Here is a 27,272-nt window from a genome sequence, read left to right as displayed (position 1 = left end):
TCCCTAGCCTATATACTCCCTATCCCTAGCCTATATACTCCCTATCCCTAGCCTATATACTTCATATCCCTTGCCTATATAATCCCTATCCTTAGCCTATATACTCCCTATCTCTAGCCTATTTACTTCCTATCCCTAGCCTATATACTCCCTATCCCTAGCCTATATACTTCCTATCCCTAGCCTATATACTCCCTATCCCTAGCCTATATAATCCCTATCCTTAGCCTATATACTCCATAACCCTAGCCTATATATTACCTATCCCTAGCCTATATACTCCCTATCCCTAGCCTATACACTCCCTATCGCTAGCATATATACTCCCTATCCCTAGCTTATATACTTCCTATCTCTAGCCTATATACTCCCTACCCCTAGCCTATATAGTCCCTATCGCTAGCCTATACACTCCATATCCCTAGCCTATACACTCCCTATCCCTAGCCTATACACTCCCTATCGCTAGCCTATATACTCCCTATCCCTAGCCTATATACTCCCTATCCCTATGCTATATACTCCCTATCCCTAGCCTATATACTCCCTATCCCTATGCTATATACTCCCTATCCCTAGCCTATATACTCCCTATCCCTATGCTATATACTCCCTATCCCTAGCCTATATACTCCCTATCCCTATGCTTTATACTCCCTATCCCTAGCATATATACTCCCTATCTTTAGCTAATGCAAAAAAAGTGAGGCATCACTTTGTTGTTGTCAGCTGGTTTCTTGTGATCTATTTTTCATTAAGATTACCCCCTAACCCTCCACATACACACTCCTCTCTCTCTTCCTCCTGTGTCTTTCCCTGTCTATGAAGAGGAGGATACAGTACATGTGGAGTCAGAGAGAGGGAGAGTCCTATTGGCATTCTTTCTCATCCACGCTGCACACTTTTGTTCCAAGCGGCATCGTGAGATCAGGCAAGACATAGAGAGTGGCTCCGGGGCCTCGACGTTGCTCAACAGGTAAGCACACCTCTTCTCTCTCTCTCATGCAAATCCCTACGCATATTCAAAGACAGTGACTTCTTTATGAGAGATGCACTGTCTCTCTTACTCTTTCTCTCTCTCACTATCGCTCTCTTTTTCTCTCTGTACCTTGGTCTCTCTGTGAGCTCTCAGGAGACAGATAAGGATGAGTCAGTGGAGGTTTGAAAGGAGGTCTTCTCTCCTTCTGTCTCTCTTTTTTCTCTCTTCCCATCACTTTGAGAGGTTTAACTTTTTCTCGAGGCAAGTGACATGTGAGGGAGCCAGAGAGAGAGACACATTGAGTCGAAGTTGACGACTCTGCAGAGCAGAAACAGAAACCGAGCCAAGCAGACAAACACTCTACTCAGGATTGTGAGAAGAGCTTCTCGGAGACATGCTGTTCAGCTGCCACTGTAAATTGCTGGACGAGGCTGATGCAATCTGGCTCGTCCACCTGCCCGTCCTTGACTTGGCTTGAAGTTTGCTCTGTCTATTTGCATCTGGACAAGCAGGCAGGCTCACCCAGGCAACACTAATCAGACTGTCAGAGGACCACCATGTTTTCATGCACAATTAATGATTTGGATTCGATTTAGCCGTGTGGATAACCTAATCTGCATCTTTGGCCTATAACTGATTCTGCTGGTGAGTGTCACTGGGGTAATGGGTTCACAACAGACCTCCCCTATGAGGCACTGTAATTGGGCCCACAGGCTAATGGTGAGATTGGCGGTGTGTGGGCGAGACTGATATTAAGATGTAGGACCATATCTGAATTGCATGGTTGCATGAGGTTGAGGCTTCATTTTCTGCACATTGAGTGATTTCATGGGGTTTCGCATCAAATTGGTCCAGGATTGAGTGTATTGAGTCGTTTGATGATGTTATGAAAGAAGCCATTAAAAATCTACCTGTCGGGGTCACGCTCGATGCCTCTGCTCTCTCCAATACCCTGGAGGGGAGAAAGCCTGACTTGTCTCCGAGAGCGAATCAAATTTCGAATCAAACTTTTTCATTTGCATTTGTGGAAAGCTAGTGAGGGACAAGGTCAGAAACTGTAGTAGCAGTGAAGGTAGAATATCTACTGACTTATACAGGAAAGTTACAACAATGCTTATCCTGGGTGGTCAATCTCATCCTGACTCATACAACTCTATTGTTGTCAGTGAAATACAGATTATATTATACAGTACAAGGTTTTTCTAGACAAATAAATTACTTAGTTTGATAGCACTTGAGTAAATGTGGAAAAATTCATGGAGTGTGAGTACTTTCTGAAGGCACTGTAGATACTGAATGAATGTAATTGTTCATGTATTCCATTATACTGTGTGCATGCGTGCGTATTTTGAAGCTTGTTGAGGTTGTTCTGGATAATGACAGAGATCTGTGCAAGGACAAAAACTTGATTAGCAGCCAGGGCTGAAGGCCTGCTTTTTAGTTGTTTGTGTCTCATATTGTGAATTTTGAATATGTGTTTGTGTGTGTGCTTGCGCGCATGTGTTCATGTGTGCATACTCGTGTGTATGGTTTTCTCAGGTAGCCTAGTGATTAGAGTGCTTGGCCAGTAACCAATAAGTCGCTGGTTTGAATACCTGGGCCGACAAGGTCAAATATCTTCCGATGTGCCCTTGAGCAAGGCACTTAACCTACCATAGCTGACCCTGGAAGTCAACATATTTCACTGCACCTATCTGGTGTTTGTGACAATAAAACATGAACTATTTATCTTTTGGATGATTGTTTTCTGCATTCATTTTCATTCTAATATTAGTTTATCAGAGCCCATCCAACAGACACAGCCCAGACCCAACCCCAAAATAAACATTGTCAAGGACAACGAAACTAAACAAAAACACACACTTGAGAATGAACCAATCCTCCATTTTGTGCACAGACCTATTTTCCCAATTAATTAAGCCCTGTGTTTGGGTTAGCAGTGGTGGCGGTAGTGCGGGGAGGGGACGGGAGGTCAGAGTCAGTAGGCTGCGGCTATTTTCATTAATATGTCCGGTAGAAACATGTTGAGTCATGTAGCCTTCCTCTCCAGACCAGACCTCTCTGCCTCTCTGACACTCAGCCAGACCTATCCAGACCTCTCTGCCTCTCTGACACTCAGCCAGACCTATCCAGACCTCTCTGCCTCTCTGACACTCAGTCAGACCTATCCAGACCTCTCTGCCTCTCTGACACTCAGCCAGACCTATCCAGACCTCTCTGCCTCTCTGACACTCAGTCAGACCTATCCAGACCTCTCTGCCTCTCTGACACTCAGCCAGACCTATCCAGACCTCTCTGCCTCTCTGACACTCAGTCAGACCTATCCAGACCTCTCTGCCTCTCTGACACTCAGCCAGACCTATCCAGACCTCTCTGCCTCTCTGACACTCAGCCAGACCTATCCAGACCTCTCTGCCTCTCTGACACTCAGCCAGACCTATCCAGACCTCTCTGCCTCTCTGACACTCAGTCAGACCTATCCAGACCTCTCTGCCTCTCTGACACTCAGCCAGACCTATCCAGACCTCTCTGCCTCTCTGACACTCAGCCAGACCTATCCAGACCTCTCTGCCTCTCTGACACTCAGCCAGACCTATCCAGACCTCTCTGCCTCTCTGACACTCAGCCAGACCTATCCAGACCTCTCTGCCTCTCTGACACTCAGCCAGACCTATCCAGACCTCTCTGCCTCTCTGACACTCAGCCAGACCTATCCAGACCTCTCTGCCTCTCTGACACTCAGCCAGACCTATCCAGACCTCTCTGCCTCTCTGACACTCAGCCAGACCTATCCAGACCTCTCTGCCTCTCTGACACTCAGCCAGACCTATCCAGACCTCTCTGCCTCTCTGACACTCAGCCAGACCTATCCAGACCTCTCTGCCTCTCTGACACTCAGCCAGACCTATCCAGACCTCTCTGCCTCTCAGCCAAGTTGGGCCCCTGCAGTTCTGTAGTTCTGCCGTCACAGCACCCGCTCCCACAATGGAAGAGGGAAGGCATGGGGAGCTTTCATTACACATATAGAAACCAACCAGCCAGCACTTTACTCTCTCTGGTATTTAGATATCAGATGTGAGGAAAAGGGCAGACTGGGATGGAAAATAAGTATGAGGAAAATCAATTCATGAACATTGGTCAGGGTTGAAATGCGTATGGTGTTTTAAAGGGGAAATCAGCAGGTGAAATTAAAACAAATCTGTTTACATGTATGTTGTTTACAATCACTGGAGTAAAACAAGCTTCTATTTTGGTTTCTGAGGGGATACAACAGTTGAACGAACCAAGCTCATGAGGTGAAGTTATATTGAATTAATATATTCTTCAAGAGTCTCTGGGTACATATCAGTAAGCCCAAAAATGTATATACATACAGCAACTGCAGATTGCCCCTTTAAGGGTTTATATTAGAAAGGAGGAAAGGGAGGTAGAGAGAGAGAGTGAGAGAAAGAAAGAGGGAGAGAGAGAGAGAGAGTGAAACAAAGAAAGTGGAAGTGTGAGAGCGAAAGAGAGAGAGAGAGAGAGAGAGAGAGAGAGAGAGAGAGAGAGAGAGAGAGAGAGAGAGAGAGAGAGGCGGGGGGAGGGCAGATTAGTTTTTGAGAGCTCAGAACAGACATCTAATGTGGTGAAGGGGGAGCAAATTGCCCTTGTGTGTTCAAAGTGCATGTTGGGGGCTCTGAAATACACTGAGAGCCAGGAATAATTGAGTGTGAGCTAATTCTTATCAAAGCCTGTTGGAGTGCAACTAATCGACTGAGGGGAGATGCCTCAAAGAACCGTTGCTTTTAATTCAATTTGTTTATTCAGATGAGAAAATGTTTAGTTTTCAATCAAGTAAATCACTATTATTTGTTCCATCCGCGACAGATAAATTGATTGATTGCAAACTAACTTAAAATGCACATCGGGTCCCTTTCCAAAAGAAACAGGCAGAGGGGGAGTGTTAGATTAGAACAGAATGTAATGGACGTAGACATAGTGTTACTCATGGATTTAACTCAAAACTGTTGATGGGTTAATTCACTAGTGCATGCAAGAGTCATCCAATGATCAGTAGCCAGGTTAGTCTGTCTTCACCAACATAGCTAGCTACAATAGCTAGCACAATATGCGGCTATGGCTTCGAGAATACTTTGTGTGTGCTCGGTAACTCAAAACTTGACATTGAGTCAACTAAGCCTTGACTAACTCAACTTTCACCAACATTGACAAACAGTTCACTGTCTGTCTGCTCTGTGATTTGTCGTTTTTTTTTGTCAGGATTCCGCAGGGCCTGGATTAAACGATTGGAGCCTGAGGTTTGAGATGGGTTTGTCATCAGCAACGTGCTTCCCAAGTCCACTTCTTCTTCTCCTCACTCTGCAATGGGGAAAGAAAAACAGCCACAAAGGACCTATTGTCACCTTTCGAACTCAGCAAGGTCTTCTGTTAAGTTACACACCATTATACTACTCTATAACACTGTGCTCTGATTGACTTTATGAGAGGCATAACCTAGAGCTCTGTTCAACTCAATGGATGAGTTTGCATCAAGGTTTCTGTGGACTGTTGTAGTTTTGTTGATAATTGTATGCAGCACAGGAATTGTTCCTCGCTAATACCCTTTGCTTTTCACTTACCTTGCATTGCACACTTCTGGCATTGCATTGTTATTTATCGACAATCACATTGATATAATTGGACATTGTGCTAAGGCCTCGCCATTACCATTCTAGCCCATTACGCTGCCTTGCCAATGGATCAGCTGGTTCTCAGAGGAGCAAAACCAACTGAATGGGAGCAGAAACAGGACAGCTTAACGACAAAACATTGTCAGAAGAGAAGGATGCTGTGACGAGTGGCTAATCGTTTTCTCAAAATACGCTGTCGAATCACCAAGCTGTCAAGGTTGTTGTTTTTCCAACCGTCTGTTTACTGCTGCTGGACCTCCTCAGACAACGACAATCTGTTCGGGTTATTTTGTAAATCTTATTCAAAAATGGTGGCCGTCAATCAAAATCACACAGTACTTGTAAGCCTTTCGTCTGTGAAACAAATACAGTTACAATGCTCATAGCATCATTATGCAGTTACAGCACATTTACTGACACATACAGTAAATCACCTCCAGAATAAATCTAACAATCACAACCAATATTTATCATCCAAACGAATCTGTTAATGGAACAGATCCCACTGTACTGCTGGCATAATTATTTCAAGTTAATGAGGTCTGATAGCATGGATTTACATTTACATTCTCTCTCTCCTGCCTTTGAAAGCATCACAGAGAGAAACAGAGAGACAGTGTACAGTAAGTTAACAGGTGACAGGTATCATCTTCGCATGACCTCTACTTGCTTTCTTTTGACCCTGTCCAATGTTTTTATACTAAAAACTTCAACTGCAATTATTACAGATGCTTTTTACAGTTGTTCAGCTTATACTCCAGAGTATGGCTAGCATCTGCTTCTAACTTGTTGCAACAGCGAAAGGCCATAGCGTTTTGTGGGCAGCATCACCTCTATAGCATAATTCCAAGCCATTATCTAGTTCAAATAGACGCCAAACCCTGGATGGGGAAAGGAAATCAATGGCCTACGGTGTTTGCCTGTCTTACCACTTCCATCCCCCATGCACCTCTCTAGGCAGTGGCAGTAGAAGAAGAGAAGAATCCATTTGGTTCCTGTTTGTTTTTCAACTTCCTTTTACTGCTCGTTGGTACACAAAATTGTTGTGTATTCATTTATGTAAACTGATATGCAAATGTGATTTTGTGGCTGTTTGTTTGTATGCGTCCTCTATAATGGCCAATCTTTCCCTTCACGTTTTATGTGAGGTGACTGATGTCCCCTTGATCTGAGAGTTTTCCCTCTCACTCACGTTGCCGAGGCGCAGCCGAGCATGCAGTTCGCAAACAACTTTGTGATTGGCTCAAAGAGGGTCAAGATTCAAACAACCTTCCAGAATTAGGCGGTGTAAATAGCTGCTCTCCTCTCCACTGCATAGTTTAAAAATAAGATGCATGCTTATATATTAGGGCCCCTAATTAGCATAGGACTTTGCATGCAGAGCTACAATCTCATTACCTTGTGATCCTGGTCTCATTGTTCTAGCCTCCACCTCACTCACTCACTACCAGGCTGGCTGAGTGGCAGTAAGGTTACCTTCCAGCCACCAGTGCAGTGTACCGGAGCGTTTCACTTTATACAGGGAGTGAGGGATTGCCCACCCCTACCTCCTGACACCCCCACACCACATACAGTATGACAAACGAGGGCATTAAACCAAATATCATTACTCTCATCTGTAGGAATTAGCCGAAGGGACATCGACAGTGAAGAAAAAGCAATGGGTGAACGAGGGCTCGGTCCCCCCCACCCCCGTCGCCCTCACTTCCTTTCCATTCATTATCTCTTGGACCGAGGAGGGGTTTAATTCGTAGTAATTACATTATTGACTCATTTGTAGGGCCGAACTGCTCCAATTTCCCATCAATAAAACATACGATGTGATGAATAAGGTGGCCCGACTACCATGTTTATTTGAGCTCTCATCCCCTGCCTTCCTAACTTTCCCTTCTTCCTCTCCATCTTTTCACCCTCCTCCTCTCCCTCCATCTCCTTAACCCATCCCTCCCTCCTTTCCCTCTTTCCTCTCCATCCTCTCACCATCTTCCATCCTTTACCTCCCTCTCTTCTTCAGGTGTGGTGGAGTTGGGGGCCCAGCAGGCGTTCAGGACCCAGCCCAAGAACATGACGGTGCGTGCGGGGACTACGGTGATGCTGAGGTGTGAGGTGCTGAGGCCCTCAGGGGTTGTCCAGTGGGTGAAGGATGACCTGCTTCTGGGTCCACAACAGAGCCTGCCGGGGTTCCCTCGCTACAGCCTGTTGGGGGACCCTAAGAGAGGTGAGAGCCCAGGGAGGGTTGGGGTTAGAGTTAGAGTTAGGGTTGTGGTTGATGGTTAGAGCTGAACCAGGATGTGGACTTAAAGCTAGGGTTAGAGTTATGGCCAGGGTTGAGCCGGGCTGTGGACATGTAGCTAGGGTTAAAGTTAGGATTGTGGTTGAGGGTTAGAGATTAACCAGGCTGTGGACATGTAGCTAGGGTTAGAGTTAGGGTTGTGGTTGATGGTTAGAGATGAACCAGGATGTGGACATGTAGCTAGGGTTAGAGTTAGGGTTGTGGTTGATGGTTAGAGATGAACCAGGCTGTGGACATGTAGCTAGGGTTAGAGTTAGGGTTGTGGTTGATGGTTAGAGATGAACCAGGATGTGGACATGTAGCTAGGGTTAGAGTTAGGGTTGTGGTTGATGGTTAGAGATGAACCAGGATGTGGACATGTAGCTAGGGTTAGAGTTAGGGTTGTGGTTGATGGTTAGAGATGAACCAGGATGTGGACATGTAGCTAGGGTTAGAGTTAGGGTCGTGGTTGATGGTTAGAGATGAACCAGGATGTGGACATGTAGCTAGGGTTAGAGTTAGGGTTGTGGTTGATGGTTAGAGATGAACCAGGATGTGGACATGTAGCTAGGGTTAGAGTTAGGGTTGGTGTTTACATTAGGGTTGAATACAAAGTAGGGAAATATTAATAGTAGGGGGAAATGGGTGGGAAAAAGCAATATATCAAAATTGGGTAAGAAATAATGACAGGGAAGCAGAAAATGATAACACACATGGGTAGAAGCCCAACACAAAATGTGCTTTTACAGCCTGAACAGACGCAGTATACAAGCTAGAAAATTAAAACATTGAGTGGTAAACAACCCATAGGACAAGATGAACATGAGGAATATGTCTGCATTATGAGCACAGAGATGCAGTCGCAGAATGAAGGCCTACAAAAGCCACACAAACAGGTCAAAAGGGCCAAGAGATCAAGCATTGGGTTGTTGCTCTAAGAAGTGTGTGAATTTGATGGTTTTCTTTACTGTGACATATTTCAAATGACAGGTTGTTCGCTGTGAGGGTGAACGGTGCATCTGTCAGCTTTAATTGCATTGGCTGTAAGACAGACATAGTAGCAGTAAGCCTACACTGTATAGCCTTGATATGCATAGAGGACACAGTGATAGGCCTAAATGAAGTTACCATGGGGACCTGATGGTAGTGGCTTAGCAGAGGACGCCTAAACAGAGGCCATCTGTGACTACAGAGACTATGTGAATGTGAAAAAGCCTCGCGTGTACCGCCATTGTCCCCCTCAGAAGTGAATAAAGGGAAAATGAAAGAGGCAAGAGAGAGAGAAAGTGATGGAGATAGAGAGAGAGAAAGTGATGGAGATAGAGAGAGAGAAAGTGATGGAGATAGAGAGAGAGAAAGTGATGGAGATAGAGAGAGAGAAAGTGATGGAGATAGAGAGAGAGATGTCAGCAACACATTTAGACCAACCAAATCAAGAAAAAACAAAAAGATAGTTACTTGACACATTGGAAATACATTTTTTTTTAAACAAGCAAACTAGAATGTTATTTGGCCCGAAACAGAGATTACACAGTGGCAGAATACCTGACCACTGTGACTGACCCAAAATTAAGGAAACCTTTATCTATGTACAGACTCAGTGAGTATAGCTTTGCTATTGAGAAAGGCCCCCGAAGGCACACCTGGCTCTCAAGAGAAGACAGGCTATCTGCAAACTGCCCACAAAATGAGGTGGAAACTGAGCTGCACTTCCTAACCTCCTACCAAATATATGACCATATTGGAGACATATATTTCCCTCAGATTACACAGATCAACAAAGAATTAAAAAACAAATGCAATTTTGATAAACTCCCAAATCTATTGAGTGAAATACCACAGTGTGCAATCAAAGCATCAATATTTGTGACCTGTTGCCACAAGAAAAGCGCAACCAGCGAAGAACAAACACCACTGCAAATACAACCTACATTTGTTTAGTTATTTTCACTTTTGTACTTTAAATATTTGCACACCATTACAACACTGTATATAGACATAATATGACATTTGAAATATCTTGATTCTTTTGGAAGGAGTGTAATGTTTACTGTTTATTTTTATTGTCTATTTCACTGTTGTTTATTATTATTTCACTCACTTTGGCAATGTAAACATACAGTACCAGTCAAAAGTTTGGACACACCTACTCATTCAATGGTTTTTCTTTATTTGTATTATTATAATAGTGAAGACATCAGAAATATGACATTAACAAATATGGAATCATGAAGTAACCAAAAAAGTGTTCAAGAAATCAACATTTACTTTGAATTTGGGATTCTTCAAAGTAGGCACCCTTTGCCTTGATGACAGCTTCACACAATCTTGGCAATCTTGGCATTCTCTCAACCAGCTTCAACTGGAATGCTTTTCCAACAGTCTTGAAGGAGTTCCCACATATGCTCAGCAATTGTTGGCTGCTTTTCCTTTACTCTGCGATCCAACTCATCCCAAACCATCTTTATTGGGTTGACGTTGGGTGATTGTGGAGGCCAGGTCATCTGATGCAGCACTCCATCACTCTTCTTCTTTGTCAAATAGCCCTTAAACAGCCTGGAGGTGTGTTGGGTCATTGTCCTGTTGAAAAACTAATGACTGTCCTACTAAGTCCAAACCAGATGGAATAAAATAAAAATGGAATAAAATGAAAAATAAAGATAAACCCTTGAATGAGTAGGTATGTCCAAACTGTATGTTTCCCGTGCCAATAAAGCCCCTTAAATTTAAATGGAGAGAGAGAGAGAGAGAGAGAGAGAGAGAGAGAGAGAGAGAGAGAGAGAGAGAGAAGGATAAAATAATGTAGCAGGATCCGCACATGGCGTGTATAAAAAGTAATCGGCAATTAGAAGGCAATCCTAAATAAGAGCATGGCATCTGCTCATGATCAACCAGCACCAAGCCACATGGTGCTATTCCACGGTGCCATGGCTGTCGTGAGACACAGAACACTAGCAGACTGGCAAACGTGAGCAGACAGACATTCAGATGCACACATATTCACAGACACTGATAGGCAGACTGGCACGAACACACACACACTCACACGCACACGCACACGCACACGCACACGCACACACACACGCGCTCTGCTCTACTCTCCACTGAAACTGGGTCAATGGATAAAGGAACAACAACCACACACACACAGACTGATGAACACACAGACACCTACATTTGCACTCACACACTTATGCATACACACACACACATATTCACACAAACAAAGAGACAGATATATGCTTGTGCCAAACACATACTTAAATACTATAGAAACAAAAACACAAGCGTCAACACTTGACACCACTCGATGATTGTCACCATCAGTGATGTCTGTTGGCGCTGAAAGAGCTATCACACTCTCTCACACACACACACACACACACACACACACACACACACACACACACACACACACACACACACACACACACACACACACACACACACACACACACACACACGCACACACACACACACACACACACACACACACACACACACACACACACACACACACACACACACTTGGCAAGTTGATTGCGGCATTTGTGGTGAGTAATTTCAGGAAAGAGGAAAATGAAGTCTTCCCTCTCCACTGTATGATAGCATAGATGTGAAAATTGCTGCTGGTTGGTATTAATTATCTTGCCAACTTTGATGATGAGTCCTTTTTTAGGACTGGGAGGTTGTCACACCAAGATGCTATTTTATACATGTTAGTACACTGTGAGTCAGAGAGCGACACAGAGCAGGAAGAAGCCTCCCAGACCCTAAACATCCTATAATACACACGTTTAATGACATCAGTCAACATATTAACCCGTGGATGGTGAAACACTATCAATAATATATGCCATTTAGCAGACGCTTTTATCCAAAGCGACTTACAGTCATGTGTGCATACATTCTACGTATGGGTGGTCCCGGGAATCGAACCCACTACCCTGGCGTTACAAGCGCCATGCTCTACCAACTGAGCTACAGAACACTATCAACACTTTTCTGTCCTCCTCAATCGATACATACCATGTTCCAACCAATATAAAACAACATGACAGATCTGGAGTCAGACTTCCTACACCACACAGCTATCCCTCTTCGTTGGTTAGTGTGTGTCTGCTACTTTCTAACCCTATGTAGCCTAATGGTAAATCAATAGGGCATGAGATCAAGTTGCAAGCAAAATGTCCCCGAATTCAGGTACACGATGCTAAAGAAAATATTTAATGAATTGGACTAAAGCCCCTGGTGTTATAAACAGATGGAATTCCAGTGTGTATCCGGTGCTAAGATCCTCCTCTGTATGTGTGGAAACCAAGCTCTCTCACTGCTGTCGGTAGTCAATACCGAATCTCTCTCTTCTTTCCAAAGGGCTTCAACTTGGTGCAGGGTGGTTGGTCATATTATTCAAGACAAAGCATGACAATAATGTATGTATGAACATCTTCAGGAGCTCAGCCACACGCTGGACCTCTTGGTCCTTGTCCATGATATAATGTGTTATGTGTTGCTATGCAACTTGAGTCTGCTGTTTAGGATTATTTTACTTCCTGGATATTTAAGCAATAAGGCCTGAAGTGGTGTGGTACTGTATATGGCCAGTATACCACTGATAAGGGCTGTTCTTATGCACTACGACAGCGGAGTAGATACACCCCTTAGCCGGGGTATATTTGCCATACACCACAAACCCCAGAAGGTTCCTTATTGCTTTAATAAACTGCTTATCAACATTTTAAAATAATGAGAGACAAATTCATACAATTCATACTATTTCATCCTTCCACCAAAGGAAATATTTCCCCATCACTGCTATGCAGTCGAATGATGTTTTCCATTCAGCCTGGCTAACGTTCTTGTCTTTTGTTAGCTCGCCATCGGCAGGAAACAAAATCACCTCAATCTCTGCAGTTGAAATGACAGCAAACTAGCTGTATTTTCTTAATTGTACTTTTTTTTAATGGAAAATTCTTTGGACATATCCATAATAATCTGAGCTGATGCACGATGTTGCCTGGCTCAGTTGCTGTATCAAGACACCGCTCATTCTCCATGACAGAGGACGGTCTCATTTGTAAAATGCTAAATGTTTGCAGAGTTCAGAGTGGCAGACAGCAAGGCGAATACAGTAACCCCAAACCAACAGGTGCACAGTCCATCCACTCCTCCTATGACCATGAACTACAGGACATATCTAAGACTATGACCTTGTCGCACACAATAGAGAAATATGACAATTGAGATATGTTTCAGATTCTATGGACCACGCACACACACACACACACACACACACACACACACACACACACACACACACACACACACACACACACACACACACACACACACACACACACACACACACACACACACACACACACACACACACACACACACACACACACACACACACACACACACACACACACACTACAAGCAGTGTGTGAGCCTCCGTCCGTAACAGCCACCCGTGGTGCTCCGTGTCCGTAGCTCCTGGAGAAGTAAATCATAATAGAATGGGAGTGAATGAAAAGTTTCCACACAGACGTGGGAAGGAATGGATGTAATTGTGTGAGTACACCAGGCCGCCTGTTGTCACTTTATGATGAACAGCATACTCTCTTTCTCCTCTCTTCTTCTCCTCTTTCTCTCTCCTCTCGCCTCGCTTCTCTCTCCTCTCTCCTCTCTTCTCTCCTCTCTTCTCTCTTCTCTCTCCTCTCTCATCTCTTCTCTCTCCTCTCTCCTCTCTCCTCTCTCCTCTCTCCTCTCTCTCTCTCTCCTCTCTCCTCTGTCCTCTGTCCACTGTCCTCTCTCCTCTCTCCTCGCTTCTCTCTCCTCTCTCCCCTCTCCTCTCTTCTCTCTTCTCTCCTCTCTTCTCTCTTCTCTCTCCTCTCTCATCTCTTCTCTCTCCTCTCTCCTCTCTCCTCTCTCCTCTCTCCTCTCTCCTCTCTCCTCTCTCCTCTGTCCTCTGTCCACTGTCCTCTCTCCTCTCTCCTCGCTTCTCTCTCCTCTCTCCTCTCTCTCTCTCCCTCTCTCCTCTCTCCTCTCTTCTCTCTTCTCTCTCCTCTCTTCTCTCTCTCTCTCTCCTCTCTCCTCTCTCTCTCTCTCCTCTCTCCTCTCTCTCTCTCCTCTCTCCTCTCTCCTCTCTCCTCTCTCCTCTCTCCTCTCTCCTCTGTCCACTGTCCTCTCTCCTCTCTCTCACTCTCTCGGCGCTGGACTTCTCGGCCTCCTTGCTTTTGGGAGCTATGCCATATGTGGAGAGAACGGCGACTCTGAAAGAGCCTTTCTTCTGCTGCTACGGTGTATTCATTTCCCCTTCTCCATTCATCTCTCGCTCTTTTGCTCTTTCTTTTTGGGGGCCATGGAGTGTGTATACCGGGGTGCTGGGGTGGGGGGGGGCGTTGCCTTGGTGACTCTCGCTGCCTCTCTCGCTCTCCTGGGAAGGGAGCATATTTTTCTGACATCAATAGGAGAGACTGAGAGAGAAAGGAAGGAGGGGGGAGTGAACCCCAGCTCTCTACACTTCCCCCTGTTCCATCCAGCTCCATCTTTATACACCTGCAAATACAGCAGGACTCAGTCCCACATTTATCATAGCAGTGACGTGAAGTGTGTTGTTGTTGTTGTGTGTGTGTGTGTGTGTGTGTGTGTGTGTGTGTGTGTGTGTGTGTGTGTGTGTGTGTGTGTGTGTGTGTGTGTGTGTGTGTGTGTGTGTGTGTGTGTGTGTGTGTGTGTGTGTGTGTGTGTGTGTGTGTGTGTGTGTCCACACAGATTCCTATGAGGCACCAGACCCAGATCAGAGAGCTCAGATCAGGAGATTGTAGTGTAGTAGTTTGTCTGGAGGAGACCTTCAACTCTTCTGTCTGTCCAACATGCGTAGATCCTAATGCTGCCACACTTCCCAGCTGCTATCCCTGCATATTTCCCTGAATGTTTTCCACCTGATTCCATGACAGATAGATGTATTGATACAAACAGACAGACAGACAGACAGACAGACAGACAGACAGACAGACAGACAGACAGACAGACAGACAGACAGACTAGCCTGAGGCCACAGACTAATCTAAATCCTGTAACAGCAGTGGTCATCAGTCCTGGACCTGGACCCAGAGGTGTGCAGATGTTTATTCCAGCACAACACTAAAAATCTTGCTTCAACTAATCACAGGCTTTAATATTAGTTGATGAGTTGAATCAGATATGTTATTGTACTTGTAATACTGGGTTAGAACCAAAGCCAGTACTGTACAACCTATAAGTGAACTGAGTAACACAGCTTGACAGCCTTCCAATGAGTTAAGAGTTCCTCCAGACTACCACAGCTCCCATGATAACACAGACAGCCTTTACCAGTCAGCCAACCAAAACACTATCGCACTATCTCCTTTAAGAGAGAGACAGAGATAGACATGCAGAGAGAGAGAGAAAGCGAACAAAAGATAATGTAAAACCAAAAGAAAAGCCAGCATTGCTCTCTCGTCGGAGTGGTGGGTTGTGGTTATCATCACCAGCTAATTCAAGACGGATCACCACAGGTAGCGAACAGCCGAGAGGGAGGCACACAAACGTCAATAAGTCCTCTCAGCGGGCCAACTAAGAGACATTTTCGAGACATTTCTATCAGGGGCGACGTAATTCCTGTGTTTTTCCCTTCCTGCCGAGTTCAGATAGGGGATTACGGCAATAGGCAGATCAAGTGGCAGCAAGTAATCCATGACAATAACAACCTCTCCACCACCCCTGCGTCCTCCCACCGAAACTTATACCCCCGGCTCCCGCCCGTCAGAATACCAGAACACCTGACACATCCACTGTCTTTTGTTTGAAACCATTAGCGTTACCATATAATCCTATTAATGAACAAGTCCCTCTTTCCATTTTCCATCTCTCTCTCTCTCTCTCTCTCTCTCTCTCTCTCTCTCTCTCTCTCTCTCTCTCTCTCTTTCCCGTTATCTCTCTCTCTCTCTCTCTCTCTCTCTCTCTCTCTCTCTCTCTCTCTCTCTCTCTCTCTCTCTCTCTCTCTCTTTTCCCGTTATCTCTCTCTTCCCCTCTCTCTCTCTCTCTCTCTCTCTCTCTCTCTCTCTCTCTCTCTCTTTTCCCGTTATCCCTCTCTCTCTCTCTCTCTCTCTCACTCTCTCTCTTTCCCGTTATCTCTCTCTTCTCTCTCTTGTTTGATGTTTCCCTGTTTTTAAGAATACGTTACTCATGCAGTTAAGCTGCAGTTAGGTATTTCTGTGGGAGTAGACGGGATTGGGGGAAAGGAGGGTGTTTAAGCTTGTTATCAGTGTTGGTTGGGAGTTAGAGACAACAGTTAGAGTACGACGGTACGACAGTGCGGTGGTAAGGTTTTTGCAGTTGGCTAACGAGTTTAGCACACAAAGAGTGTACTGTACAATGAGCCTTCATGTTATGGCACTTCTTTATGAATAATGCAGCAAGTCATAAACGGGGGCATTTACACAAGCAGAATAGAAGGCAGAGTGACTTTGTTCAATGGGAATATCTTTGTTCTATTTGCATGTGAAATAGGACCTCTTTTTCAGCACAGTGAGCAAACAGGTACGAGCTGCCCAAGGCTGTGGATAAAAAAATGAGCCTTAGCTAGGTATGTGGTGTGCTGCGGATATGAGAAGGATTTTATGAGTTATTACTCAATAATGTCCAATATGTGGCATTCAAGGCCAGGTCAAAAAGCTAGTGAGTGTTCTGTTGTGTTGTCTATCTCTAGTATCCAGTTCTCACTCACAGGGACGATTCTGTGTCTTTGTGACAGGGGATGGGTTGTTGAGTAAGATGTTATTTCTTATGTAATGTGGCTGAGAGATGAGGGGGAGAAGGACTGACTGAGGCCTATTTCTGTCCTGGACACCTGCTTAGCTTCCTGTTCAGCACGGAGGAGAGGAGGAGAGGGATGAGGAATCAGGGAGGATGAAGGGGGGGACCACTTCAATGGCTTTCAACCTCATGCATGTCTGGTTTGATCATTCCCGAAACGCTATATATCCATTTTCAAAAATGTTTCTAATTGAGCTTTAATTGTTTTAAGAAATTAGGAAATAGATGGGTGTGTTTATCTAATCATGACATGGGGATGGGTGTGTTTATCTAATCATGACATGGGGATGGGTGTGTTTATCTAATCATGGCATGGGGATGGGTGTGTTTATCTAATCATGACATGGGGATGGGTGTGTTTATCTAATCATGGCATGGGGATGGGTGTGTTTATCTAATCATGGCATGGGGTTGGGTGTGTTTATCTAATCATGGCATGGGGATGGGTGTGTTTATCTAATCATGGCATGGGGTTGGGTGTGTTTATCTAATCATGACATGGGGATGGGTGTGTTTATCTAATCATGACATGGGGATGGGTGTGTTTATCTAATCATGACATGGGGATGGGTGTGTTTATCTAATCATGACATGGGGATGGGTGTGTTTATCTAATATCTAATCATGGCATGGGGTTGGGTGTGTTTATCTAATCATGACATGGGGATGGGTGTGTTTATCTAATCATGACATGGGGATGGGTGTGTTTATCTAATCATGGCATGGGGATGGGTGTGTTTATCTAATCATGACATGGGGATGGGTGTGTTTATCTAATCATGACATGGGGATGGGTGTGTTTATCTAATCATGACATGGGGATGGGTGTGTTTATCTAATCATGACATGGGGATGGGTGTGTTTATCTAATCATGACATGGGGATGGGTGTGTTTATCTAATCATGACATGGGGATGGGTGTGTTTATCTAATCATGGCATGGGGATGGGTGTGTTTATCTAATCATGACATGGGGATGGGTGTGTTTATCTAATCATGACATGGGGATGGGTGTGTTTATCTAATCATGACATGGGGATGGGTGTGTTTATCTAATCATGACATGGGGATGGGTGTGTTTATCTAATCATGACATGGGGATGGGTGTGTTTATCTAATCATGACATGGGGATGGGTGTGTTTATCTAATCATGACATGGGGATGGGTGTGTTTATCTAATCATGACATGGGGATGGGTGTGTTTATCTAATCATGACATGGGGATGGGTGTGTTTATCTAATCATGACATGGGGATGGGTGTGTTTATCTAATCATGACATGGGGATGGGTGTGTTTATCTAATCATGACATGGGGATGGGTGTGTTTATCTAATCATGGCATGGGGATGGGTGTGTTTATCTAATCATGACATGGGGATGGGTGTGTTTATCTAATCATGACATGGGGATGGGTGTGTTTATCTAATCATGACATGGGGATGGGTGTGTTTATCTAATCATGACATGGGGATGGGTGTGTTTATCTAATCATGACATGGGGATGGGTGTGTTTATCTAATCATGACATGGGGATGGGTGTGTTTATCTAATCATGACATGGGGATGGGTGTGTTTATCTAATCATGACATGGGGATGGGTGTGTTTATCTAATCATGACATGGGGATGGGTGTGTTTATCTAATCATGACATGGGGATGGGTGTGTTTATCTAATCATGACATGGGGATGGGTGTGTTTATCTAATCATGACATGGGGATGGGTGTGTTTATCTAATCATGACATGGGGATGGGTGTGTTTATCTAATCATGACATGGGGATGGGTGTGTTTATCTAATCATGACATGGGGATGGGTGTGTTTATCTAATCATGACATGGGGATGGGTGTGTTTATCTAATCATGACATGGGGATGGGTGTGTTTATCTAATCATGACATGGGGATGGGTGTGTTTATCTAATCATGACATGGGGATGGGTGTGTTTATCTAATCATGACATGGGGATGGGTGTGTTTATCTAATCATGACATGGGGATGGGTGTGTTTATCTAATCATGACATGGGGATGGGTGTGTTTATCTAATCATGACATGGGGATGGGTGTGTTTATCTAATCATGACATGGGGATGGGTGTGTTTATCTAATCATGACATGGGGATGGGTGTGTTTATCTAATCATGACATGGGGTTGTTCAATGACAGACATGTATTTGTTTCAAATATAATTTGATGGTTTAATTTCAGAGAGACAAATAATCATGTTTTTGGAGGCAAAATGCTGTATATCCGCCTCACTCTCATAGAAATAAGTAGTACTGCTAGGTTTTACACAGCCAAATGTATGAAATAAGTAGTACTGCTAGGTTTTACACAGCCAAATGTATGAAATAAGTACATTTAAATGTACTGTATGTAAAACAATAAAGTTTGCCTTTTAACTAATTTAGCAGATTCTCTTATCCAGAGCAACTTATAGTGAGTGCATCTAGCTTAAAGATAACTAGGTGAGACTACCACATATCAGAGTCAAATATACAGGTTACAAACAATCCATTCCAGCTAAACAATGGTTAAATAGAGTTTAGCAAAAAAAAAAACAATTATAATGTACAAATGTCAATCATTTATGGTGAAAAAACACAAATATGAAAAGTCTGTGGATAATATAGCATTCTGGAAATTAAACTCTTCACATGCGTGTGTTCATACAGGAGTCCATCTGTGTTTTCGTGTGTATGTGTGTGTGTGTGTGTGTGTGTGTGTGTGTGTGTGTGTGTGTGTGTGTGTGTGTGTGTGTGTGTGTGTGTGTGTGTGTGTGTGTGTGTGTGAGACCGTCAACAATGACACTGATGTAAACGGAGGCTCTCTAAACTCTCTTCTTGTTTATCTGTTTCCCGTTGATCAGATGTTTTATTCAAACAGATCAGAGGAGCTTTGTTTTCTCTATGAAGTTACTGTATGGTGACCACCTGCTGTGTCAGAGGCACACAGCTACCTGAATCAAGAAAGATCAGGGGGATTCAGTCAGGGTCTGTGTGTGCAAATGTGTTTTCAGACTTGTTGGTCTGTCTGTCTGTCTGTCTGTCTGTCTGTCTGTCTGTCTGTCTGTCTGTCTGTCTGTCTGTCTGTCTGTCTGTCTGTCTGTATCCGTGTGTGTGTGTATGTGCTTACCGATGTCTGTCTGTCTGTCTGTCTGTCTGTCTGTCTGTCTGTCTGTCTGTCTGTCTGTCTGTCTGTCTGTATCCGTGTGTGTGTATGTGCTTACCGATGTCTGTCTGTCTGTCTGTCTGTCTGTCTGTCTGTCTGTCTGTCTGTCTGTCTGTCTGTCTGTCTGTCTGTCTGTCTGTATCTGTGTGTGTGTGTATGTGTTTATGGATGTCTGTCTGTCTGTCTGTCTGTCTGTCTGTCTGTCTGTCTGTCTGTCTGTCTGTCTGTATCCGTGTATGTGCTTACCGATGTCTGTCTGTCTGTCTGTCTGTCTGTCTGTCTGTCTGTCTGTCTGTCTGTCTGTCTGTCTGTCTGTCTGTCTGTATCCGTGTGTGTGTGTATGTGCTTACCGATGTCTGTCTGTCTGTCTGTCTGTCTGTCTGTCTGTCTGTCTGTCTGTCTGTCTGTCTGTCTGTCTGTCTGTCTGTCTGTCTGTCTGTCTGTATCCGTGTGTGTGTATGTGCTTACCGATGTCTGTCTGTCTGTCTGTCTGTCTGTCTGTCTGTCTGTCTGTCTGTCTGTATCCGTGTGTGTGTGTATGTGCTTACCGATGTCTGTCTGTCTGTCTGTCTGTCTGTCTGTCTGTCTGTCTGTCTGTCTGTCTGTCTGTCTGTCTGTCTGTCTGTCTGTCTGTCTGTCTGTCTGTATCCGTGTGTGTGTGTATGTGCTTACCGATGTGTGTCTGTGCTAATCTGCTTCTTATCTGCCTTATCCATCCATCCGTCTGTATTTGTCTAATGAATCGAATTTTGCGGCTCGTTGTCTCTCGCCTTCATGGCAGCAGCATGTCTGCGTGTTTGTCTGTGTTGAGAGTGGATGGGTGTGTTTGTGTGTGCGTGTGTGTGTGTGTGTGTGCACATGAGTGCCCACATGTGTGTTTATGCATGACTGTGCATGTTTGTGCACATGTGAAAATGCATTTGTGTGTGTGTGTGTGTGGGGGGTGTATGTGTGTGTTTTGGGAGGTAGTAGGGGGAACTCAGGTGGGGCTCATTGGGGTCACATGGTCCACCTGAGTGCCTGTGGTGGATACGGGGCTCTCATTCTCAATACAAGCTACAGCACACCCTCCACCATACTGCACCTCCCTCTGCAGATTAAACCGCAGTGATAGAGAAAGAGAGAGGGAGGGAGGAAGGTGGTTGGCTAGGGCTGGGGGAAGAAGGGGATAGGGGATGATGGAGTGAGTGAGAGATAGGAAGAGGAGGCGAGCATGAGATTGAGAGGGAGAGGGAGCGAGAGAGAATAAATGACATACCTGCCCAGCTCGTTTGCGAACATCATTATTCTTATTTTAGGAGATTTGTTAGGTGGCGAGGCTCTCCTGGAGCACAACAAGTGATGCAGCCGTGTGAATCATGTGGGCTTGAGTAGATTGAGCGTGCAGGGGCCTGTCAATAGACACATGGCCCAGTCATCGGCCAAGCATCCCGGGGAGTGGAGACTGGTGAGGGAGAGGAAAAAACACACAAACAAATGAATCTCATTATTTCAGTGCTCGCCTCTGCAGTGCACCGGGTAACCCATCACAGTCCACACAGATCCAATTGCTTCCTTTAAATCAGTATGAAGCTGCAGCCAGATCTCATCTGTCTCAATAGCAGGGCTGGAGCCAATAGGACTACTCTACTGCACACAGCAACAGCTCCACCCAGTGGCACTAGGTGAATTACCCAGATTTGGAGGAGAGCAGAGAAACTATCTGGCTGGCTGACTGACTGACTGACTGACTGACTGACTGACTGACTGGCTGACTGGCTGACTAGCTCGTGTTATGTTTATCCAGCCATAACCATGGGATTTATGTCAGCATTCAGCAGCGGATGACGGAATTACCCCTTGATGAAACATATAGCTCTACCCCTGGGTGACTCGCATGATAAACAAACGATAGCTGCTTGTTTGTCTTTCTTTCTTTCTATTTTTGTCTTTCTTTCTTTCATTCTTTCTTTGTCTTCTCTCTCTCTCTCTCTCTCTTCTTCTCTATATCCCTCTCACTAAACCATGCTGTCAGTTGATATATGTTGAAAAGTAGCAATGACCTTTGTTTCTTGTGTGCTATGCTGGCTCTCACACACTCACAGAAATATATCTTTCCTCTCCTCGTTCCATTTCCCTCTTTCTTTCTACTCCTTTACCCTCTTCTGTGACAGTTTGTTGTGGAGTAGATGGTCATGTGTCCAGAGTAAATGACAGTTGTGCTGAAGCCTGTTTGTTGATTAGCACATCTGGTGACAGTTTCCCTCTGAATTCCCGTCCAAATAACTTCCACTCTCCTCAACAAAAATGTTCATTCTCTGAATTCCCTGCATGGTCCGAAAGAAATGAAAGAGAGGGTGGGAAGAGAAAAGGAGTGGGTAGTGCTTTGATCTGCTGTGTAAGCATGTATTCAGCTGGGGGGTGATCTGAGAGGAGAACTGTTTGGCGCTAACACAGATCATCATCTGTCTCCTTTCATCACCAACCCATCTCTGTATGCAGATCTCAGTCTTATCTACTGTACACCACACTAATGATATGGACCCACTGATTCTCCAGGAATATAACAGAACCTGCCTTATTGGCTTGGTACAACTGTCTTTCTTCAACATCTAAGGGTCTCAAATGTTTTTAATGCATTAATTACCAAAAGCTTATTTTTCTGTGATCTGTAAATAGAATCAACAATTCTGGTCAAAGCCTAGTCTGTACTGCATATGTCTTAAGGTGACCCAGAACCACTTAGATAGATACCAGTCCTCTGTTCTCCCCTCAGTTCCTCCCTCTAAACCTTACTTTGAGCTGGAGACCACAGACCCATGGGTAGCAGTGGGTAGCACTGTCACATGACACTGTCACAGTGTTTACTCTGTTTAAAGGTAGGTCACCAAGTACGGTATCAAGCCACTGCACACAAACTTAATAATGCTAGTACATACATGTTTTTCCATTAGGAATAGCAGAGACGTTAAATGTGAATCAGTACTGAGTTGAGGGAAAAACATGTTTGCAAAGACATGTTTCAACCTACACTATAATTGTAGTACACTATATCTCAATGTCCTGTTTTTACAATGACATTTTAAAACTATGGCCGTGTCTGAAATTTGTCTTGCCTACTACTTACTAAAACTACATACTGTGTACTAATAGTACTACATACTAGTTAGAATTGACTTGTTAGTAAAACATATGCAGTAAGCAACAAATATCATAACACTTCTCATCCATACTGAGAAGGCGTCATCGTTTTTTAATATATGTTGTAACTTTATTTAACTAGGCAATCTAATGCACAGTCGTGCTTGTTCCCTGCCATTCGTTCATTTTTGTAGAGCATGTCCTCTATTCTGATTATCAGCTGTCGTCAAACGCACGTGAGTGGGGAGCTGCCCCTCCCTACCTTCAAAAATAACACCCTTGCCTTGTTTGCATTAACACTCACACTCGCTTTCCTCCTCCCCCTCCTTTCTCTCTCAGACGGAGTTGAGCTGACAGGTGTAGAGTCTTTCCCTATGTCTGGCTCTGAGGAAAAGCTCCAGAACACACACGCTACAAAAGAGTATGTGTTCCTGTTCTCTGTATCCTGTGTGTGTGTGTGTGTGTCTCTCTGTGTGTGTGTGTGTGTGTCTCTCGCTCTGTGTGTGTGTGTGTGTGTGTGTGTGTGTGTGTGTGTGTGTGTGTGTGTGTGTGTGTGTGTGTGTGTGTGTGTGTGTGTGTGTGTGTGTGTGTGTGTGTGTGTGTGTGTGTGTGTGTGTGTGTGTGTGTGTGCGTGTGTGCGTGTGTGTGTGCGTGTGAGTGTTATCCCTAATTGAAGAACATCTGTATTCCCACAGAACTACAGTACAGTGTAATGAATTGATGCCGACTGTGAACTGTCACTCGGTGCCTTGTGTCAAATCAAATTAGTTTTTGTCATAGACACAGAATTACATTTCAGTTGCTAGACAGATCCAATCCTATCTGATTCACCTGGTGGTGCATACGTACCTAATCCAGCTCCAAAGATAATAACCCCTTGTCATCTGCAAAGATAACACGCTGTAGAGGGTATTAAGGACATAGTTCAGCTCTAACGCAGAATAGCCTGGTCTCCAACTAATTCCTCTATGTGTAGATAGTGGGTATAAATAGCAACAATATTTTGTATCGGAGCTTATAAATCTGGAGAGGAATCTAGATAACATGGTGGACTTTGGGTTTGTCATGGGTCTGAAGGTGTAATGCTCACATTGTTATGATGTTCAGGGGGGTTATGTGGCTCTTGATATCCAGACCCCACAGATTGCATAAATCTGTCTGTTCTTATGGAGGTCTCAAGGGCTCAATTAGAGTGTTAATAAGGGGTGATGTGTCCTATGTTAAGCCATTATCTTTAATGTTATCATCTATTCTTCTCTTCCATCCAATCCTTCCTTCCCCATGACCCCCTTTCCCCCACGCTCCTCACCCACCCCTCCAACGCACGCACGCACGCACGCACGCACGCACGCACACACACAAAAGCACACACACACACCCACACACCCACCCACACACACACACACACACACACACACACACACACACACACACACACACACACACACACACACACACACACACACACACACACACACACACTCCCCACCTCCTGCAGGTTCATGTTCTTAAGCAGTTCGGACAACGGTAGGAAGCTGGCGTTTCGTACGAAGAACCCGGTTCTTCCTCAGGCCCTGGAGACCAGCCTGGTGGTGAATGTATATTGTGAGTGTTTGTTGTTCCTTACCTCATAGACTCACAGACACCTTTACCTTTCCTTATTCCCTTCTCCAGCCACGTGTCGACCCTGACCCCAGGCTGGCATTGGGGCAAACATCCTCACACACTGATGAACTGATGAACACCTACTGGGGACTCAATCCCAACGCTCAACCTGGAGTGTTAGAGGTCGACATGAAAGCATCGACGTCTCTACTGCTGTCACATTCAACCCACTCAACTCTGTCAATTCCTCTGGTATCAGTGCAATCCAAACTCCAACTCAAGCCTGCTACACTCTGATAATACTGATCAGAGGAGCCTGGGAATGAAACTCAAGCCTGCTACACTCTGATAATACTGATCAGAGGAGCCTGGGAATGAAACTCAAGCCTGCTACACTCTGAAAATACTGATCAGAGGAGCCTGGGAATGAAACTCAAGCCCAAATTCTAAACTCTACTGATGCTAAATATAATTGTCAGGACTGTGAAACCATAACATCTCCAACGGTGTAGGAACTACAGTACACAACATAATAGGTGTGGGTGATTTAACATCTCAAAGGATCGTTTCCTTGTTTACCCTTTGTCTAGGTTTGGATAAACAGTATATATTTGAAACAATATGGCAACCCAGCCTATTGTTTGCTAGTTTTAGTTGTTCCTTTTGTAGATCAGTTTCAGTAATTGATTGTTCTGGAGTCCACCCACCTGGTTCTGTCCCAGGTCTAAATCAGCTGCTGATTAAATGCTCTGCTACTGAAGACACCCAATGGGGAACATCCCCATTCTACTCTTTGTTTTCATTTCACCCACGCCATATTATCCACACCCGTCCATATGAAATACTGTCTCTCTCTCTCTCCCTCTGAATTAGACACTGTCCGATTCTATTTCTTACACTTTAACCACCGCCCAGAACTGGAAATGCTCCTACACCTCCCCTCCCCTCTCTCTCTCTTTCTTTCTCTCTCTCTCTCTCTCTCTCTCTCTCTCTCTCTCTCTCTCTCTCTCTCTCTCTCTCTCTCTCTCTCTCTCTCTCTCTCTCTCTCTCTCTCTCTCTCTCTCTCTCTCTCCTCTCTCTCTCTCTCTCTCTCTCCTCTCTCTCTCTCTCTCTCTCTCTCTCTCTCTCTCTCTCTCTCTCTCTCTCTCTCTCTCTCTCTCTCTCTCTCTCTCTCTCTCTCTCCTACTCTCTCTCTCTCTCTCTCTCTCCTCCTCTCTCTCTCTCTCTCTCTCTCTCTCTCTCTCTCTCTCTCTCCTACTCTCTCTCTCTCTCTCTCTCTCTCTCTCTCTCTCTCTCTCTCTCTCTCTCTCTCTCCTACTCCTCTCTCTCTCTCTCTCTCTCTCTCTCTCTCTCTCCTACTCCTCCTCATTTCTCTCTCTCTCTCTCCTACTCTCTCTCTCTCTCTCTCTCTCTCTCTCTCTCTCTCTCTCTCTCCCTACTCTCTCCCTCTCTCTCTCTCTCTCTCTCTCTCCTCCTCTCTCTCTCTCTCTCTCTCTCTCTCTCTCTCTCTCTCTCTCTCTCTCTCTCTCTCTCTCTCTCTCTCTCTCTACTCTCTCTCTCTCTCTCTCTCTCTCCTACTCTCTCTCTCTCTCTCTCTCTCTCTCTCTCTCTCTCTCTCTCTCTCTCTCTCTCGCTCTCTCGCTCTCTCCTACTCTCTCTATCTCTCTCTCTCTCTCTCTCTATCTCTCTCTCTCTCTCTCTCTCTCTCTCTCTATCTCTCTCTCTCTCTCTCTCTCTCTCTCTCTCTCTCTCTCTCTACACTGTATTAAACAACATCTTTCCACAGTAAGTGCTAATGTAGTCCTTACTCAGCACACCAGCCCATCAAAGCCTGGAGCACCGTGTCCGTTTTCAGTCAGACAGATTGTTAGTGAGGTAGCAATTTGTCACGCCGGCCCAGGGTCCACATACAGCCGCCTGCGCTGCCTGCGCTCCCAAACTCATTGCAGCAATAACAAAGGCTGGCCCTCCCTTAATTTATTTTACGCTGTATATTTTATTCAGGGAGGCTGTAATTTATTCATATTTCCAAACTTTACTTTATTACTGTTTAAACATCTGTTATTTTGCTTTATGGAGTCGATCTTGCTGGCTGCTCCCTTAATACTTAATGCTTTCATCAGAGTTAGAGCCCTTACTCTGCAGTCAGGATAAATGTTGCCAATTTATTGGCCCTGTCTCAACAAATAGAAAGGATGCTCCCTTGCTCATAAAGCCAAGTGTCCGCTCATCCCAGTGCATATTTCTCACCCTGTCTATTCTCTCTTTCTGTCATCTTCTCTGTTTCTGGTGCTTCATCTCTCCCCCTCTCTCTCCCTCTCTCTTTCTATTGCTCCCTCTCTTCCTCTCTCTTTCTATTGCTCCCTCTCTCCCTCTCTCTTTCTATTGCTCCCTCTCTTCCTCTCTCTTTACTTTCTGTCGTTCTTTCCCAAGATGTTGCTTCATCTCTCTCTTTCCCTCTCAACATCAGTCCCACCCCAGCATCCAGTAATCCAGGGTCTGGACAGAGAAGGCCTGGTGAAGAGGGGGACCATGTTGAAGCTGGTTTGTGTGTCCCAGGGAGGGAACCCACTGGCCACCCTACACTGGACCAAGGTTTGGAGACTACACTC

At 44.8% G+C, this 27,272-nt stretch overlaps 1 protein-coding gene and 1 pseudogene across 3 annotated transcripts; both read left to right on the top strand.

Moving 5' to 3' along the window:
* The first annotated feature begins 835 nt into the window (after positions 1–835).
* On the top strand, positions 836–23,545 carry LOC118367803 (nephrin-like). Of its 3 annotated transcripts, none has more exons than XR_008090576.1 (4): positions 836–976; positions 5,240–5,406; positions 7,664–7,867; positions 23,395–23,545. XR_008090576.1 is itself a non-coding variant. In XM_035751455.2 (4 exons), exons 2-4 carry the CDS (start codon positions 5,285–5,287, stop codon positions 16,840–16,842), a joined length of 357 nt encoding a protein of 118 aa, XP_035607348.1. In that variant the 5' UTR covers positions 836–976; positions 5,240–5,284; the 3' UTR covers positions 16,843–16,994. The 3 variants fall into 3 exon arrangements, 1 of the variants encoding a protein (XP_035607348.1); XM_035751455.2 differs by lacking the exon at positions 23,395–23,545 and adding an exon at positions 16,805–16,994 and having other exon boundaries at positions 5,240–5,399; XR_008090577.1 differs by lacking the exon at positions 5,240–5,406.
* A 4-nt stretch (positions 23,546–23,549) lies between these two features.
* LOC118367806 (nephrin-like) overlaps positions 23,550–27,272 on the top strand; it is a 49,157-nt pseudogene continuing 45,434 nt past the window's right edge.

The sequence above is a fragment of the Oncorhynchus keta genome, chromosome 34 (assembly GCF_023373465.1).
Source record: "Oncorhynchus keta strain PuntledgeMale-10-30-2019 chromosome 34, Oket_V2, whole genome shotgun sequence".
In the NCBI taxonomy this organism is placed as follows: domain Eukaryota; kingdom Metazoa; phylum Chordata; class Actinopteri; order Salmoniformes; family Salmonidae; genus Oncorhynchus; species Oncorhynchus keta.
The sequence above is the reverse complement of the archived record's forward strand: the minus strand, read 5'-3'. Positions and strand labels throughout refer to the sequence as shown.